Source organism: Aquarana catesbeiana, linkage group LG11 (genome assembly GCF_042186555.1).
Source record: "Aquarana catesbeiana isolate 2022-GZ linkage group LG11, ASM4218655v1, whole genome shotgun sequence".
Classification (NCBI taxonomy): domain Eukaryota; kingdom Metazoa; phylum Chordata; class Amphibia; order Anura; family Ranidae; genus Aquarana; species Aquarana catesbeiana.
In genome coordinates this window covers 283,905,997-283,926,051 of record NC_133334.1, presented here as the reverse complement: position 1 = coordinate 283,926,051, position 20,055 = coordinate 283,905,997, and the positions used below count along the sequence as shown (strand labels likewise).

Sequence of the window (20,055 nt, the reverse complement as noted above, 5' to 3'; positions counted from 1 at the left end):
GAAGGAGCAGCAGACAGAAATGACACTTAGTGCTCTGGACTGAGACAAGTACACACTATAGAGGGATGTGCTTTGTTCAGATTTCATGTCTGAGGTTTACAAACACTTTAAGCTTTTTCATGTGGTCACGCATAGGCTGCCGGTCACATGATCACCACAGAGCTCCGCCTCCTCAGAACTGAACTACACAGAGTGGTGACATCACCCGCGGCCTTCCATCCATCACTCCGTTGTCAGAGGGGGGAGGGGAGTTCACCCGCAGCGGCCTTCCATCCATCACTCTGTTGTCAGAGGGGGAGGGGAGTTCACCCGCAGCGGCCTTCCATCTAATACTCCGTTGTCAGAGGGGGAGGGGAGATCACCCGCAGCGGCCTTCCATCCATCACTCCGTTGTCAAAGGGGGGAGGGGATTTCACCCGCAGCGGCCTTCCATCCATCACTCCGTTGTCAGAGGGGGAGGGGATTTCACCCGCAGCGGCCTTCCATCCATCACTCCGTTGTCAGAGGGGGAGGGGATTTCACCCGCAGCGGCCTTCCATCCATCACTCCGTTGTCAGAGGGGGAGGGGAGTTCACCCGCAGCGGCCTTCCATCCATCACTCTGTTGTCAGAGGGGGAGGGGAGTTCACCCGCGGCCTTCCATCCATCACTCCGTTGTCAGAGGGGGAGGGGAGTTCACCCGCAGCGGCCTTCCATCCATCACTCTGTTGTCAGAGGGGGAGGGGAGTTCACCCGCGGCCTTCCATCCATCACTCTGTTGTCAGAGGGGGAGGGGAGTTCACCCGCAGCGGCCTTCCATCCATCACTCCGTTGTCAGAGGGGGAGGGGAGTTCACCCGCAGCGGCCTTCCATCCATCACTCCGTTGTCAGAGGGGGAGGGGAGTTCACCCGCAGCGGCCTTCCATCCATCACTCCGTTGTCAGAGGGGGAGGGGAGTTCACCCGCAGCGGCCTTCCATCCATCACTCCGTTGTCAGAGGGGGAGGGGAGTTCACCCGCAGCGGCCTTCCATCCATCACTCCGTTGTCAGAGGGGGAGGGGAGATCACCCGCAGCGGCCTTCCATCCATCACTCCGTTGTCAGAGGGGGAGGGGAGATCACCCGCAGCGGCCTTCCATCTATCACTCCGTTGTCAGAGGGGGAGGGGAGATCACCCGCAGCGGCCTTCCATCTATCACTCCGTTGTCAGAGGGGGAGGGGAGATCACCCGCAGCGGCCTTCCATCTATCACTCCGTTGTCAGAGGGGGAGGGGAGATCACCCGCAGCGGCCTTCCATCCATCACTCCGTTGTCAGAGGGGGAGGGGAGATCACCCGCAGCGGCCTTCCATCCATCACTCCGTTGTCAGAGGGGGAGGGGAGATCACCCGCGGCCTTCCATCTATCACTCCGTTGTCAGAGGGGGGAGGGGAGATCACCCGCAGCGGCCTTCCATCTATCACTCTGTTGTCAGAGGGGGAGGGGAGTTCACCCGCAGCGGCCTTCCATCTATCACTCCGTTGTCAGAGGGGGGAGGGGAGATCACCCGCAGCGGCCTTCCATCTATCACTCCGTTGTCAGAGGGGGGAGGGGAGATCACCCGCAGCGGCCTTCCATCTATCACTCTGTTGTCAGAGGGGGAGGGGAGATCACCCGCAGCGGCCTTCCATCTATCACTCCGTTGTCAGAGGGGGAGGGGAGATCACCCGCAGCGGCCTTCCATCCATCACTCTGTTGTCAGAGGGGGAGGGGAGTTCACCCGCGGCCTTCCATCCATCACTCCGTTGTCAGAGGGGGAGGGGAGTTCACCCGCAGCGGCCGCACATTCACACCAAAAATAGGGATTTGCATTGAAAACTCGGAGGAATGGGGATTTAGAGGAGGATTTATGCCGGAGTCTATCTGGGGCAATAATGGGGAGGCGGCATATAGTGGCCCCGCCCTCTACTTTATCGTACGTTTGTCACATGGTGCTGATTGCTGTATCAGGTTTGCAGCTACATGAGATTTCTGGTGGTTGTGATTGGAGGATGTCGGCATTCATTCACACTGAGCAGCCCGGCGGTGGCCAATGGATGTCTTGGTGGGAGGAGTCTGACTATCTCCTCAATCATCCAATCCTTATCCCTTCACATAGAATACTATCAGGTCATTGGTGGGTTTATGTGACCTGCAGATGACCTCCTTCTGACCCGTCTTTGACCTGATAGGCTGCTTTAAGTTGTTGTGACAACCAATCATGTGAGACTTTTATCTGATTTTTCCCGTTTTATTATCAGAGTCGGGCTGAGACCGCCATGGAGCTGCTGCAGGAGTTGAATGAAGACGTGACGGGGAACTTCGTGTCTCAGGTTTGTACCGGATCTGTCAGTGAACGGCGCCGGTTGTAGGCCACGCCCCTATATGGTAATAGATAGATTCACCCCCTATTCAGGCGTCCCGCCCCTTTCTAATAGGCTTCCGAATGGGGTGGGCACAGGGTGCAGAGCATTGCACCTGGGAAAGCAAATGAATATTCTCTTTTCTAACACTGAATCGCCTCTCCGCCAATCAGGAAGTGCGGATCTGTTACCCGTTTCCCAATTGGCTAAAAGGTCAGGGGATCCTATTGGACGTCTAGGAGGAGGGGAGAAGTTGCTGCTGTGATCTCAGGGGAGATGCCCGCCATAACCTGTCCCCCTGCATGATGTGCCCTCTGTTCCCCGCCACCGATGGGGTAAGTTGGGGGGGGGGGGGGTTGTTCCCCCCCCGGCCTTCGCTGGCCAGTTGTATGGAGAACACACAGAGCTCACACTGGACCTGGAGTGCAATCAGCACTAGTAATCTGGTACTTGGAAAACGTGGACACCGGCTCTTCCCCCTCCCTGGTCATTCCTTTTGTTGACCCCCCCCCCTCCCCCCATAGTGAGATGAGGAGCCTGTGTGATTATCTCCTGAGTGAAGCTTGTATTCCATAGGAGGATGTCTGATCTGAGCTCCCCCAATAATGACTATTACAAGGTTGGGACGGAGTCTTCCTGTAGGTAGGTTGGTAGGTAGGTAGGTTGGTTGGTAGGTTGGTAGGTAGGTTGGTAGGTTGGTAGGTAGGTTGGTAGGTAGGTAGGTAGGTTGGTAAGTTGGTAGGTAGGTTGGTTGGTAGGTTGGTTGGTAGGTTGGTAGGTAGGTTGGTAGGTTGGTTGGTAGGTAGGTTGGTAGGTAGGTTGGTAGGTAGGTAGGTTGGTAAGTTGGTAGGTAGGTAGGTTGGTAGGTTGGTTGGTAGGTAGGTTGGTAGGTAGGTTGGTAGGTAGGTTGGTAGGTAGGTAGGTTGATAGATTGGTAGGTTGGTTGGTAGGTAGGTAGGTAGGTAGGTTGGTTGGTAGGTAGGTTGGTAGGTAGGTTGGTAGGTAGGTTGGTAGGTAGGTTAGTAGGTAGGTTGGTTGGTAGGTTGGTTGGTAGGTTGGTTGGTTGGTTGGTAGGTAGGTTGATAGGTAGGTTGGTAGGTTGGTAGGTAGGTTAGTAGGTAGGTTGGTTGGTAGGTTGGTTGGTAGGTTGGTTGGAAGGTTGGTAGGTAGGTTGGTTGGTAAGTTGGTAGGTAGGTTGGTTGGTAGGTAGGTTGATAGGTAGGTTGGTAGGTAGGTTGGTAGGTAGGTAGGTTGGTAGGTAGGTTGGTAGGTAGGTTGGTAGGTAGGTTGGTAGGTAGGTTGGTAGGTAGGTTGGTTGGTAGGTTGGTAGGTAGGTTGGTAGGTAGGTTGGTAGGTAGGTTGGTTGGTAGGTAGGTAGGTTGATAGGTTGGTAGGTAGGTTGGTAGGTAGGTTAGTAGGTAGGTTGGTAGGTTGATTGGTTGGTAGGTAGGTTGGTTGGTAGGTAGGTAGGTTGATAGGTTGGTAGGTAGGTTGATAGGTTGGTAGGTAGGTTAGTAGGTAGGTTGGTAGGTAGGTTAGTAGGTAGGTTGGTAGGTTGGTAGGTAGGTTGGTAGGTAGGTTGGTAGGTAGGTTGGTAGGTAGGTAGGTTGGTTGGTAGGTTGGTTGGTTGGTAGGTAGGTAGGTAAGTTGGTAGGTTGGTAGGTAGGTAGGTAAGTTGGTAGGTTGGTAGGTAGGTTGGTAGGTAGGTAGGTTGGTTGGTAGGTAGGTTGATAGGTAGGTTGGTTGGTAGGTAGGTTGATAGGTAGGTTGGTTGGTAGGTAGGTTGATAGGTAGGTAGGTTGGTAGGTGGGTAGGTTGGTAGGTTGGTTGGTAGGTTGGTAGGTAGATTGGTAGGTAGATTGGTAGGTAGGTTAGTAGGTAGGTTGGTAGGTAGGTTGGTAGGTAGATTGGTAGGTAGGTTGGTAGGTAGGTTGGTAGGTTGATTGGTAGGTAGGTTGGTAGGTAGGTTGGTAGGTAGGTTGGTAGGTTGGTAGGTAGATTGGTAGGTAGGTTAGTAGGTAGGTTGGTAGGTTGGTTGGTTGGTAGGTAGGTAGGTTGGTAGGTAGGTAGATTGGTAGGTAGGTTGGTTGGTTGGTAGGTTGGTAGGTAGATTGGTAGGTAGGTTGGTAGGTTGGTAGGTAGATTGGTAGGTAGGTTGGTAGGTAGGTAGGTAAGTTGGTAGGTTGGTAGGTAGGTTGGTTGGTAGGTAGGTTGGTAGGTAGGTTGGTAGGTTGGTTGGTAGGTAGGTTGGTAAGTTGGTAGGTTGGTAGGTAGATTGGTAGGTTGGTTGGTAGGTAGGTTGGTAAGTTGGTAGGTTGGTAGGTAGATTGGTAGGTAGGTTAGTAGGTAGGTTGGTAGGTTGGTAGGTAGGTAGGTAGGTAAGTTGGTAGGTTGGTAGGTAGGTTGGTAGGTTGGTAGGTAGGTTGGTAGGTTGGTAGGTAGGTTGGTTGGTTGGTAGGTAGGTTGGTAGGTAGATTGGTTGGTAGGTAGGTAGGTAGGTAAGTTGGTTGGAGTAACACTGAATTATAGGCAGATGTGAAATCCATATAAAAGCTTCTCTGTAAGCCGTGGAAGTTCCGGAGTTGGACCCGCCTCCTGCAGGCTCTGTATGGCTGGAAGTGAGAGATCAGTCAGTTCCTGTGCTGACAAGGAGCATGCTGATTGGAGGAGAGGACAGGGAGATGAGCTCATCACTCTGCTGATTTCACGTCACAGGCTGGGGAGGGTCCAGGACAACCTGGGCTCAGAGGAAGTGGGTTGAATGATGCTGGCCAATCAGACTGAGGACATAAAAACGTTTTGCATTGGATATCTTTGTATTGATAGTGAATATTGCAGGAAAAGCCGGTTTCCTTCTGACCAATGACGTCGTCTTTTGTTTTTTAGCATCCAGAACAACTTCTAGACACGGATCCGTCTTTCTTCAACAAATTTACTTTAGTGATCGCCACTCAGTTACCGGAGAGGTAAGTCTGTGATCTCAGCAATTAGAAACAGGCGATCACTTACCGCCGGGGTCAGGTAAAGGGGCCCCCAACCCCCCCATATAGTCACATGGCCAGCGCTCCCCCCATCACTGCTTCAGTAATACCCAATTATTGGGGGAGCTTGGGACCTCCCCCATGTGATAGCACTCGGGTATAGCGGCCAATCACCAGGCCCACATGCTGTCACATGTCAGAGAGGGTGACGTCACCCCTCCCCCCCACTACCTGACATGGGGGTGTCTGGGGGGGGATCTTTACATGGACATGAATGAGCAAGTGCACTGCAATCCATATCACCCAATCAGAAATCATCTTCTATTAACCTGACTGCACTAAACTACCACAAGTGCGCTCTGATTGGCTGCTGGGTAATTGGGGTGAGGTTACATATAGTTACATAGTTACATAGTAGGTGAGGTTGAAAAAAGACACAAGTCCATCAAATCCAACCTATGTGTGTGATTATGTGTCAGTATTACATTACATATCCCTGTATATTGCGGTCATTCAGGTGATTATCTAATAGTTTCTTGAAGCTATCAATGCTCCCCGCTGAGACCACCGCCTGTGGAAGGGAATTCCACATCCTTGCCGCTCTTACAGTAAAGAACCCTCTACGTAGTTTAAGGTTAAACCTCTTTTCTTCTAATTTTAATGAGTGGCCACGAGTCTTGTTAAACTCTCTTCTGTGAAAAAGTTTTCTCCCTATTGTGGGGTCACCAGTCCGGTATTTATATATTGTGGGGTCACCAGTCCGGTATTTATATATTGTGGGGTCACCAGTCCGGTATTTGTATATTGTGGGGTCACCAGTCTGGTATTTGTATATTGTGGGGTCACCAGTCCGGTATTTATATATTGTGGGGTCACCAGTCCGGTATTTATATATTGTGGGGTCACCAGTCCGGTATTTATACAATGAAATCATATCCCCTCTCAAGCGTCTCTTCTCCAGAGAGAATAAGTTCAGAGCTCACAACCTTTCCTCATAACTAAGATCCTCCAGACCCTTTATTAGCTTTGTTGCCCTTCTTTGTACTCGCTCCATTTCCAGTACATCCTTCCTGAGGACTGGTGCCCAGAACTGGACAGCATACTCCAGGTGCGGCCGGACCAGAGTCTTGTAGAGCGGGAGAATTATCGTTTTATCTCTGGAGTTGATCCCCCTTTTTAATGCCAATATTCTGTTTGCTTTATTAGCAGCAGCTTGGCATTGCATGTCATTGCTGAGCCTATCATCCACTAGGACCCCCAGGTCCTTTTCCATCCTAGATTCCCCCAGAAGTTCTCCCCCCAGTGTATAGATTGCATTCATATTTTTGACACCCAAATGCATTATTTTACATTTTTCTACATTGAACCTCATTTGCCATGTAGTCGCCCCTCCCCCATTAATTTGTTCAGGTCTTTTTGCAAGATTTCCACATCCTGCGGAGAAGGAGAGGTTGACCTCTGACCTCTGTGTATACGGAGAGGGATTCATATCTCTCCACCTCTTCCTTCCAGCACATTGCTGAGTCTGGCCGAGACGCTGTGGAACGCCAATATCCCGCTTCTGGTCTGCCGAGCGTACGGATTTGTGGGATATATGAGAGTTATTGTTAAAGAGCATACCGGTGAGTAAAAACCAATGCAGACTGCATGGAGGGTGATATATAGAGACTACATGGAGGGTGATATATAGAGACTGCATGGAGGGTGATATATGGAGACTGCATGGAGGGTGATATGGAGACTGCATGGAGGGTGATATATAGAGACTACATGGAGGGTGATATATAGAGACTGCATGGAGGGTGATATATAGAGACTACATGGAGGGTGATATATAGAGACTACATGGAGGTGATATATAGAGACTACATGGAGGGTGATGTGGAGACTACATGGAGGGTGATATATGGAGACTACATGGAGGGTGATATATAGAGACTACATGGAGGGTGATATATAGAGACTACATGGAGGGTGATATATAGAGACTACATGGAGGGTGATATATAGAGACTACATGGAGGGTGATATATAGAGACTACATGGAGGGTGATATATAGAGACTACATGGAGGGTGATATATAGAGACTACATGGAGGGTGATATATAGAGACTACATGGAGGGTGATGTGGAGACTACATGGAGGGTGATATATAGAGACTACATGGAGGGTGATGTGGAGACTACATGGAGGGTGATATATAGAGACTACATGGAGGGTGATATATAGAGACTACATGGAGGGTGATATATAGAGACTACATGGAGGGTGATATATAGAGACTACATGGAGGGTGATATATAGAGACTACATGGAGGGTGATATATGGAGACTACATGGAGGGTGATATATAGAGACTACATGGAGGGTGATATATAGAGACTACATGGAGGGTGATATATAGAGACTACATGGAGGGTGATGTAGAGACTACATGGAGGGTGATGTAGAGACTACATGGAGGGTGATGTGGAGACTGCATGGAGGGTGATGTGGAGACTGCATGGAGGGTGATATATAGAGACTACATGGAGGGTGATATATAGAGACTACATGGAGGGTGATATATAGAGACTGCATGGAGGGTGATATAGAGACTACATGGAGGGTGATATATAGAGACTACATGGAGGGTGATATATAGAGACTACATGGAGGGTGATGTAGAGACTACATGGAGGGTGATATATAGAGACTACATGGAGGGTGATATATAGAGACTGCATGGAGGGTGATATAGAGACTACATGGAGGGTGATATATAGAGACTACATGGAGGGTGATATATAGAGACTACATGGAGGGTGATGTGGAGACTACATGGAGGGTGATATATAGAGACTTCATGGAGGGTGATATATAGAGACTACATGGAGGGTGATATATAGAGACTACATGGAGGGTGATGTAGAGACTACATGGAGGGTGATGTAGAGACTACATGGAGGGTGATGTGGAGACTGCATGGAGGGTGATGTGGAGACTGCATGGAGGGTGATATATAGAGACTACATGGAGGGTGATATATAGAGACTACATGGAGGGTGATATATAGAGACTGCATGGAGGGTGATATAGAGACTACATGGAGGGTGATATATAGAGACTACATGGAGGGTGATATATAGAGACTACATGGAGGGTGATGTAGAGACTACATGGAGGGTGATATATAGAGACTACATGGAGGGTGATGTGGAGACTACATGGAGGGTGATATATAGAGACTACATGGAGGGTGATATATAGAGACTACATGGAGGGTGATATATAGAGACTACATGGAGGGTGATGTGGAGACTACATGGAGGGTGATATATAGAGACTACATGGAGGGTGATATATAGAGACTGCATGGAGGGTGATATAGAGACTACATGGAGGGTGATATATAGAGACTACATGGAGGGTGATATATAGAGACTACATGGAGGGTGATATATAGAGACTACATGGAGGGTGATATATAGAGACTACATGGAGGGTGATATATAGAGACTACATGGAGGGTGATATATAGAGACTACATGGAGGGTGATATATAGAGACTACATGGAGGGTGATATATAGAGACTACATGGAGGGTGATATATAGAGACTACATGGAGGGTGATATATAGAGACTACATGGAGGGTGATATATAGAGACTACATGGAGGGTGATATATAGAGACTACATGGAGGGTGATATATAGAGACTACATGGAGGGTGATATATAGAGACTACATGGATGGTGATATATAGAGACTACATGGAGGGTGATATATAGAGACTACATGGAGGGTGATATATAGAGACTACATGGAGGGTGATATATAGAGACTACATGGAGGGTGATATATAGAGACTACATGGAGGGTGATGTGGAGACTACATGGAGGGTGATATATAGAGACTACATGGAGGGTGATGTAGAGACTACACGGAGGGTGATATATAGAGACTACATGGAGGGTGATATATAGAGACTACATGGAGGGTGATGTGGAGACTACATGGAGGGTGATATATAGAGACTACATGGAGGGAGATATAGAGACTACATGGAGGGTGATATATAGAGACTACATGGAGGGTGATATATAGAGACTACATGGAGGGTGATGTGGAGACTACATGGAGGGTGATATATAGAGACTACATGGAGGGTGATATATAGAGACTACATGGAGGGTGATATATAGAGACTACATGGAGGGTGATATATAGAGACTACATGGAGGGTGATGTGGAGACTACATGGAGGGTGATATATAGAGACTACATGGAGGGTGATATATAGAGACTACATGGAGGGTGATATATAGAAACTACATGGAGGGTGATGTGGAGACTACATGGAGGGTGATATATAGAGACTACATGGAGGGAGATATAGAGACTACATGGAGGGTGATATATAGAGACTACATGGAGGGTGATATATAGAGACTACATGGAGGGTGATATATAGAGACTACATGGAGGGTGATATATAGAGACTACATGGAGGGTGATATATAGAGACTACATGGAGGGTGATGTGGAGACTACATGGAGGGTGATATATAGAGACTACATGGAGGGTGATATATAGAGACTACATGGAGGGTGATGTGGAGACTACATGGAGGGTGATGTAGAGACTACATGGAGGGTGATATATAGAGACTACATGGAGGGTGATGTGGAGACTACATGGAGGGTGATATATAGAGACTACATGGAGGGTGATATATAGAGACTACATGGAGGGTGATATATAGAGACTACATGGAGGGTGATATATAGAGACTACATGGAGGGTGATGTGGAGACTACATGGAGGGTGATATATAGAGACTACATGGAGGGTGATGTGGAGACTACATGGAGGGTGATATATAGAGACTACATGGAGGGCGATGTGGAGACTACATGGAGGGTGATATATAGAGACTACATGGAGGGTGATATATAGAGACTACATGGAGGGTGATATATAGAGACTACATGGAGGGTGATATATAGAGACTACATGGAGGGTGATGTGGAGACTACATGGAGGGTGATATATAGAGACTACATGGAGGGTGATGTGGAGACTACATGGAGGGTGATATATAGAGACTACATGGAGGGTGATGTGGAGACTACATGGAGGGTGATATATAGAGACTACATGGAGGGTGATGTGGAGACTACATGGAGGGTGATATATAGAGACTACATGGAGGGCGATGTGGAGACTACATGGAGGGTGATATATAGAGACTACATGGAGGGTGATATATAGAGACTACATGGAGGGTGATATATAGAGACTACATGGAGGGTGATATATAGAGACTACATGGAGGGTGATATATAGAGACTGCATGGAGGGTGATATATAGAGACTGCATGGAGGGTGATATATAGAGACTGCATGGAGGGTGATATATAGAGACTGCATGGAGGGTGATGTGGAGACTACATGGAGGGTGATATATAGAGACTACATGGAGGGTGATATATAGAGACTGCATGGAGGGTGATATATAGAGACTACATGGAGGGTGATATATAGAGACTACATGGAGGGTGATATATAGAGACTACATGGAGGGTGATATATAGAGACTACATGGGGGGTGATATATAGAGACTGCATGGAGGGTGATGTAGAGACTACATGGAGGGTGATGTAGAGACTACATGGGGGGTGATATATAGAGACTGCATGGAGGGTGATGTAGAGACTACATGGAGGGTGATGTAGAGACTACATGGAGGGTGATGTAGAGACTACATGGAGGGTGATGTAGAGACTACATGGAGGGTGATATGGAGACTACAAGGAGGGTGATGTAGAGACTACATGGAGGGTGATATGGAGACTACATGGAGGGTGATATAGAGACTACATGGAGGGTGATGTAGAGACTACATGGAGGGTGATATATAGAGACTACATGGAGGGTGATATATAGAGACTACATGGAGGGTGATATATAGAGACTACATGGAGGGTGATATATAGAGACTACATGGAGGGTGATGTAGAGACTACATGGAGGGTGATGTAGAGACTACATGGAGGGTGATGTAGAGACTACATGGAGGGTGATGTAGAGACTACATGGAGGGTGATGTAGAGACTACATGGAGGGTGATGTAGAGACTACATGGAGGGTGATATATAGAGACTACATGGAGGGTGATGTAGAGACTACATGGAGGGTGATATATAGAGACTACATGGAGGGTGATATATAGAGACTACATGGAGGGTGATATATAGAAACTACATGGAGGGTGATGTGGAGACTACATGGAGGGTGATATATAGAGACTACATGGAGGGTGATATATAGAGACTACATGGAGGGTGATATATAGAGACTACATGGAGGGTGATATATAGAGACTACATGGAGGGTGATATATAGAGACTACATGGAGGGTGATATATAGAGACTACATGGAGGGTGATATATAGAGACTACTTGGAGGGTGATATATAGAGACTACATGGAGGGTGATATATAGAGACTACATGGAGGGTGATATATAGAGACTACATGGAGGGTGATATATGGAGACTACATGGAGGGTGATATATAGAGACTACATGGAGGGTGATATATATAGAGACTACATGGAGGGTGATATATAGAGACTACATGGAGGGTGATGTGGAGACTGCATGGAGGGTGATATATAGAGACTACATGGAGGGTGATATATAGAGACTACATGGAGGGTGATATATAGAGACTACATGGAGGGTGATATATAGAGACTACATGGAGGGTGATATATAGAGACTACATGGAGGGTGATATATAGAGACTACATGGAGGGTGATATATAGAGACTACATGGAGGGTGATGTGGAGACTACATGGAGGGTGATATATAGAGACTACATGGAGGGTGATGTGGAGACTACATGGAGGGTGATATATAGAGACTACATGGAGGGTGATGTGGAGACTACATGGAGGGTGATATATAGAGACTACATGGAGGGTGATATATAGAGACTACATGGAGGGTGATATATAGAGACTACATGGAGGGTGATATATAGAGACTACATGGAGGGTGATATATAGAGACTACATGGAGGGTGATGTGGAGACTACATGGAGGGTGATATATAGAGACTACATGGAGGGTGATATATAGAGACTACATGGAGGGTGATATATAGAGACTACATGGAGGGTGATGTGGAGACTACATGGAGGGTGATATATAGAGACTACATGGAGGGTGATGTAGAGACTACATGGAGGGTGATATATAGAGACTACATGGAGGGTGATATATAGAGACTACATGGAGGGTGATATATAGAGACTACATGGAGGGTGATGTAGAGACTACATGGAGGGTGATATATAGAGACTACATGGAGGGTGATATATAGAGACTACATGGAGGGTGATATAAAGAGACTACATGGAGGGTGATATATAGAGACTACATGGAGGGTGATATATAGAGACTGCATGGAGGGTGATATATAGAGACTGCATGGAGGGTGATATATAGAGACTGCATGGAGGGTGATATATAGAGACTGCATGGAGGGTGATATATAGAGACTACATGGAGGGTGATGTGGAGACTACATGGAGGGTGATATATAGAGACTGCATGGAGGGTGATATATAGAGACTGCATGGAGGGTGATATATAGAGACTACATGGAGGGTGATATATAGAGACTGCATGGAGGGTGATATATAGAGACTGCATGGAGGGTGATATATAGAGACTGCATGGAGGGTGATATATAGAGACTGCATGGAGGGTGATATATAGAGACTACATGGAGGTGATATATAGAGACTACATGGAGGGTGATGTGGAGACTACATGGAGGGTGATATATGGAGACTACATGGAGGGTGATATATAGAGACTACATGGAGGGTGATATATAGAGACTACATGGAGGGTGATATATAGAGACTACATGGAGGGTGATATATAGAGACTACATGGAGGGTGATATATAGAGACTACATGGAGGGTGATATATAGAGACTACATGGAGGGTGATATATAGAGACTACATGGAGGGTGATATATAGAGACTACATGGAGGGTGATATATAGAGACTACATGGAGGGTGATGTGGAGACTACATGGAGGGTGATATATAGAGACTACATGGAGGGTGATGTGGAGACTACATGGAGGGTGATATATATAGACTACATGGAGGGTGATATATAGAGACTACATGGAGGGTGATATATAGAGACTACATGGAGGGTGATATATAGAGACTACATGGAGGGTGATATATAGAGACTACATGGAGGGTGATATATAGAGACTACATGGAGGGTGATATATAGAGACTACATGGAGGGTGATATATGGAGACTACATGGAGGGTGATATATAGAGACTACATGGAGGGTGATATATAGAGACTACATGGAGGGTGATATATAGAGACTACATGGAGGGTGATGTAGAGACTACATGGAGGGTGATATATAGAGACTACATGGAGGGTGATGTAGAGACTACATGGAGGGTGATATATAGAGACTACATGGAGGGTGATATATAGAGACTACATGGAGGGTGATGTAGAGACTACATGGAGGGTGATATATAGAGACTACATGGAGGGTGATATATAGAGACTACATGGAGGGTGATATATAGAGACTACATGGAGGGTGATATATAGAGACTACATGGAGGGTGATGTAGAGACTACATGGAGGGTGATGTAGAGACTACATGGAGGGTGATGTGGAGACTGCATGGAGGGTGATGTGGAGACTGCATGGAGGGTGATATATAGAGACTACATGGAGGGTGATATAGAGACTACATGGAGGGTGATATATAGAGACTACATGGAGGGTGATATATAGAGACTACATGGAGGGTGATGTAGAGACTACATGGAGGGTGATATATAGAGACTACATGGAGGGTGATATATAGAGACTGCATGGAGGGTGATATAGAGACTACATGGAGGGTGATATATAGAGACTACATGGAGGGTGATATATAGAGACTACATGGAGGGTGATGTGGAGACTACATGGAGGGTGATATATAGAGACTTCATGGAGGGTGATATATAGAGACTACATGGAGGGTGATATATAGAGACTACATGGAGGGTGATGTAGAGACTACATGGAGGGTGATGTAGAGACTACATGGAGGGTGATGTAGAGACTACATGGAGGGTGATGTGGAGACTGCATGGAGGGTGATGTGGAGACTACATGGAGGGTGATATATAGAGACTGCATGGAGGGTGATATATAGAGACTACATGGAGGGTGATATATAGAGACTACATGGAGGGTGATATATAGAGACTGCATGGAGGGTGATATAGAGACTACATGGAGGGTGATATATAGAGACTACATGGAGGGTGATATATAGAGACTACATGGAGGGTGATGTAGAGACTACATGGAGGGTGATATATAGAGACTACATGGAGGGTGATGTGGAGACTACATGGAGGGTGATATATAGAGACTACATGGAGGGTGATATATAGAGACTACATGGAGGGTGATATATAGAGACTACATGGAGGGTGATGTGGAGACTACATGGAGGGTGATATATAGAGACTACATGGAGGGTGATATATAGAGACTGCATGGAGGGTGATATAGAGACTACATGGAGGGTGATATATAGAGACTACATGGAGGGTGATATATAGAGACTACATGGAGGGTGATATATAGAGACTACATGGAGGGTGATATATAGAGACTACATGGAGGGTGATATATAGAGACTACATGGAGGGTGATATATAGAGACTACATGGAGGGTGATATATAGAGACTACATGGAGGGTGATATATAGAGACTACATGGAGGGTGATATATAGAGACTACATGGAGGGTGATATATAGAGACTACATGGAGGGTGATGTAGAGACTACATGGAGGGTGATATATAGAGACTACATGGAGGGAGATATAGAGACTACATGGAGGGTGATATATAGAGACTACATGGAGGGTGATATATAGAGACTACATGGAGGGTGATATATAGAGACTACATGGAGGGTGATATATAGAGACTACATGGAGGGTGATATATAGAGACTACATGGAGGGTGATATATAGAGACTACATGGAGGGTGATGTAGAGACTACATGGAGGGTGATATATAGAGACTACATGGATGGTGATATATAGAGACTACATGGAGGGTGATATATAGAGACTACATGGAGGGTGATATATAGAGACTACATGGAGGGTGATATATAGAGACTACATGGAGGGTGATATATAGAGACTACATGGAGGGTGATGTGGAGACTACATGGAGGGTGATATATAGAGACTACACGGAGGGTGATATATAGAGACTACATGGAGGGTGATATATAGAGACTACATGGAGGGTGATGTGGAGACTACATGGAGGGTGATATATAGAGACTACATGGAGGGAGATATAGAGACTACATGGAGGGTGATATATAGAGACTACATGGAGGGTGATATATAGAGACTACATGGAGGGTGATGTGGAGACTACATGGAGGGTGATATATAGAGACTACATGGAGGGTGATATATAGAGACTACATGGAGGGTGATATATAGAGACTACATGGAGGGTGATATATAGAGACTACATGGAGGGTGATGTGGAGACTACATGGAGGGTGATATATAGAGACTACATGGAGGGTGATATATAGAAACTACATGGAGGGTGATGTGGAGACTACATGGAGGGTGATATATAGAGACTACATGGAGGGAGATATAGAGACTACATGGAGGGTGATATATAGAGACTACATGGAGGGTGATATATAGAGACTACATGGAGGGTGATATATAGAGACTACATGGAGGGTGATATATAGAGACTACATGGAGGGTGATATATAGAGACTACATGGAGGGTGATGTGGAGACTACATGGAGGGTGATATATAGAGACTACATGGAGGGTGATATATAGAGACTACATGGAGGGTGATGTGGAGACTACATGGAGGGTGATGTAGAGACTACATGGAGGGTGATGTAGAGACTACATGGAGGGTGATATATAGAGACTACATGGAGGGTGATATATAGAGACTACATGGAGGGTGATATATAGAGACTACATGGAGGGTGATGTGGAGACTACATGGAGGGTGATATATAGAGACTACATGGAGGGTGATATATAGAAACTACATGGAGGGTGATGTGGAGACTACATGGAGGGTGATATATAGAGACTACATGGAGGGAGATATAGAGACTACATGGAGGGTGATATATAGAGACTACATGGAGGGTGATATATAGAGACTACATGGAGGGTGATATATAGAGACTACATGGAGGGTGATATATAGAGACTACATGGAGGGTGATATATAGAGACTACATGGAGGGTGATGTGGAGACTACATGGAGGGTGATATATAGAGACTACATGGAGGGTGATATATAGAGACTACATGGAGGGTGATGTGGAGACTACATGGAGGGTGATGTAGAGACTACATGGAGGGTGATATATAGAGACTACATGGAGGGTGATGTGGAGACTACATGGAGGGAGATATAGAGACTACATGGAGGGTGATATATAGAGACTACATGGAGGGTGATATATAGAGACTACATGGAGGGTGATATATAGAGACTACATGGAGGGTGATATATAGAGACTACATGGAGGGTGATGTGGAGACTACATGGAGGGTGATATATAGAGACTACATGGAGGGTGATGTGGAGACTACATGGAGGGTGATATATAGAGACTACATGGAGGGCGATGTGGAGACTACATGGAGGGTGATATATAGAGACTACATGGAGGGTGATATATAGAGACTACATGGAGGGTGATATATAGAGACTACATGGAGGGTGATATATAGAGACTACATGGAGGGTGATATATAGAGACTGCATGGAGGGTGATATATAGAGACTGCATGGAGGGTGATATATAGAGACTGCATGGAGGGTGATATATAGAGACTGCATGGAGGGTGATGTGGAGACTACATGGAGGGTGATATATAGAGACTACATGGAGGGTGATATATAGAGACTGCATGGAGGGTGATATATAGAGACTACATGGAGGGTGATATATAGAGACTACATGGAGGGTGATATATAGAGACTACATGGAGGGTGATATATAGAGACTGCATGGAGGGTGATATATAGAGACTACATGGAGGGTGATATATAGAGACTACATGGAGGGTGATATATAGAGACTACATGGAGGGTGATATATAGAGACTACATGGGGGGTGATATATAGAGACTGCATGGAGGGTGATGTAGAGACTACATGGAGGGTGATGTAGAGACTACATGGGGGGTGATATATAGAGACTGCATGGAGGGTGATGTAGAGACTACATGGAGGGTGATGTAGAGACTACATGGAGGGTGATGTAGAGACTACATGGAGGGTGATGTAGAGACTACATGGAGGGTGATATGGAGACTACAAGGAGGGTGATGTAGAGACTACATGGAGGGTGATATGGAGACTACATGGAGGGTGATATAGAGACTACATGGAGGGTGATGTAGAGACTACATGGAGGGTGATATATAGAGACTACATGGAGGGTGATATATAGAGACTACATGGAGGGTGATATATAGAGACTACATGGAGGGTGATGTAGAGACTACATGGAGGGTGATGTAGAGACTACATGGAGGGTGATGTAGAGACTACATGGAGGGTGATGTAGAGACTACATGGAGGGTGATGTAGAGACTACATGGAGGGTGATGTAGAGACTACATGGAGGGTGATGTAGAGACTACATGGAGGGTGATATATGGAGACTACATGGAGGGTGATATATAGAGACTACATGGAGGGTGATGTAGAGACTACATGGAGGGTGATATATAGAGACTACATGGAGGGTGATATATAGAGACTACATGGAGGGTGATATATAGAAACTACATGGAGGGTGATGTGGAGACTACATGGAGGGTGATATATAGAGACTACATGGAGGGTGATATATAGAGACTACATGGAGGGTGATATATAGAGACTACATGGAGGGTGATATATAGAGACTACATGGAGGGTGATATATAGAGACTACATGGAGGGTGATATATAGAGACTACATGGAGGGTGATATATAGAGACTACATGGAGGGTGATATATAGAGACTACTTGGAGGGTGATATATAGAGACTACATGGAGGGTGATATATAGAGACTACATGGAGGGTGATATATAGAGACTACATGGAGGGTGATATATGGAGACTACATGGAGGGTGATATATAGAGACTACATGGAGGGTGATATATATAGAGACTACATGGAGGGTGATATATAGAGACTACATGGAGGGTGATGTGGAGACTGCATGGAGGGTGATATATAGAGACTACATGGAGGGTGATATATAGAGACTACATGGAGGGTGATATATAGAGACTACATGGAGGGTGATATATAGAGACTACATGGAGGGTGATATATAGAGACTACATGGAGGGTGATATATAGAGACTACATGGAGGGTGATGTGGAGACTACATGGAGGGTGATATATAGAGACTACATGGAGGGTGATGTGGAGACTACATGGAGGGTGATATATAGAGACTACATGGAGGGTGATGTGGAGACTACATGGAGGGTGATATATAGAGACTACATGGAGGGTGATATATAGAGACTACATGGAGGGTGATATATAGAGACTACATGGAGGGTGATATATAGAGACTACATGGAGGGTGATATATAGAGACTACATGGAGGGTGATGTGGAGACTACATGGAGGGTGATATATAGAGACTACATGGAGGGTGATATATAGAGACTACATGGAGGGTGATATATAGAGACTACATGGAGGGTGATGTGGAGACTACATGGAGGGTGATATATAGAGACTACATGGAGGGTGATGTAGAGACTACATGGAGGGTGATGTAGAGACTACATGGAGGGTGATGTAGAGACTACATGGAGGGTGATGTAGAGACTACATGGAGGGTGATGTAGAGACTACATGGAGGGTGATATATGGAGACTACATGGAGGGTGATATATAGAGACTACATGGAGGGTGATGTAGAGACTACATGGAGGGTGATATATAGAGACTACATGGAGGGTGATATATAGAGACTACATGGAGGGTGATATATAGAAACTACATGGAGGGTGATGTGGAGACTACATGGAGGGTGATATATAGAGACTACATGGAGGGTGATATATAGAGACTACATGGAGGGTGATATATAGAGACTACATGGAGGGTGATATATAGAGACTACATGGAGGGTGATATATAGAGACTACATGGAGGGTGATATATAGAGACTACATGGAGGGTGATATATAGAGACTACTTGGAGGGTGATATATAGAGACTACATGGAGGGTGATATATAGAGACTACATGGAGGGTGATATATAGAGACTACATGGAGGGTGATATATGGAGACTACATGGAGGGTGATATATAGAGACTACATGGAGGGTGATATATATAGAGACTACATGGAGGGTGATATATAGAGACTACATGGAGGGTGATGTGGAGACTGCATGGAGGGTGATATATAGAGACTACATGGAGGGTGATATATAGAGACTACATGGAGGGTGATATATAGAGACTACATGGAGGGTGATATATAGAGACTACATGGAGGGTGATATATAGAGACTACATGGAGGGTGATATATAGAGACTA

The 20,055-nt window shown here is 45.9% G+C and overlaps 1 protein-coding gene across 1 annotated transcript in view; it reads left to right on the top strand.

Annotated features, from left to right (window-relative positions):
* Positions 1–20,055, top strand: part of NAE1 (NEDD8 activating enzyme E1 subunit 1) — a gene marked incomplete at its 5' end in the record, with an annotated part of 68,453 nt that overhangs the window by 8,623 nt on the left and 39,775 nt on the right. Inside the window, 3 exon segments of the mRNA XM_073605982.1 lie at positions 2,256–2,327; positions 5,244–5,323; positions 6,851–6,960. Of these exon segments, the coding sequence (XP_073462083.1) occupies positions 2,256–2,327; positions 5,244–5,323; positions 6,851–6,960 (262 nt within the window).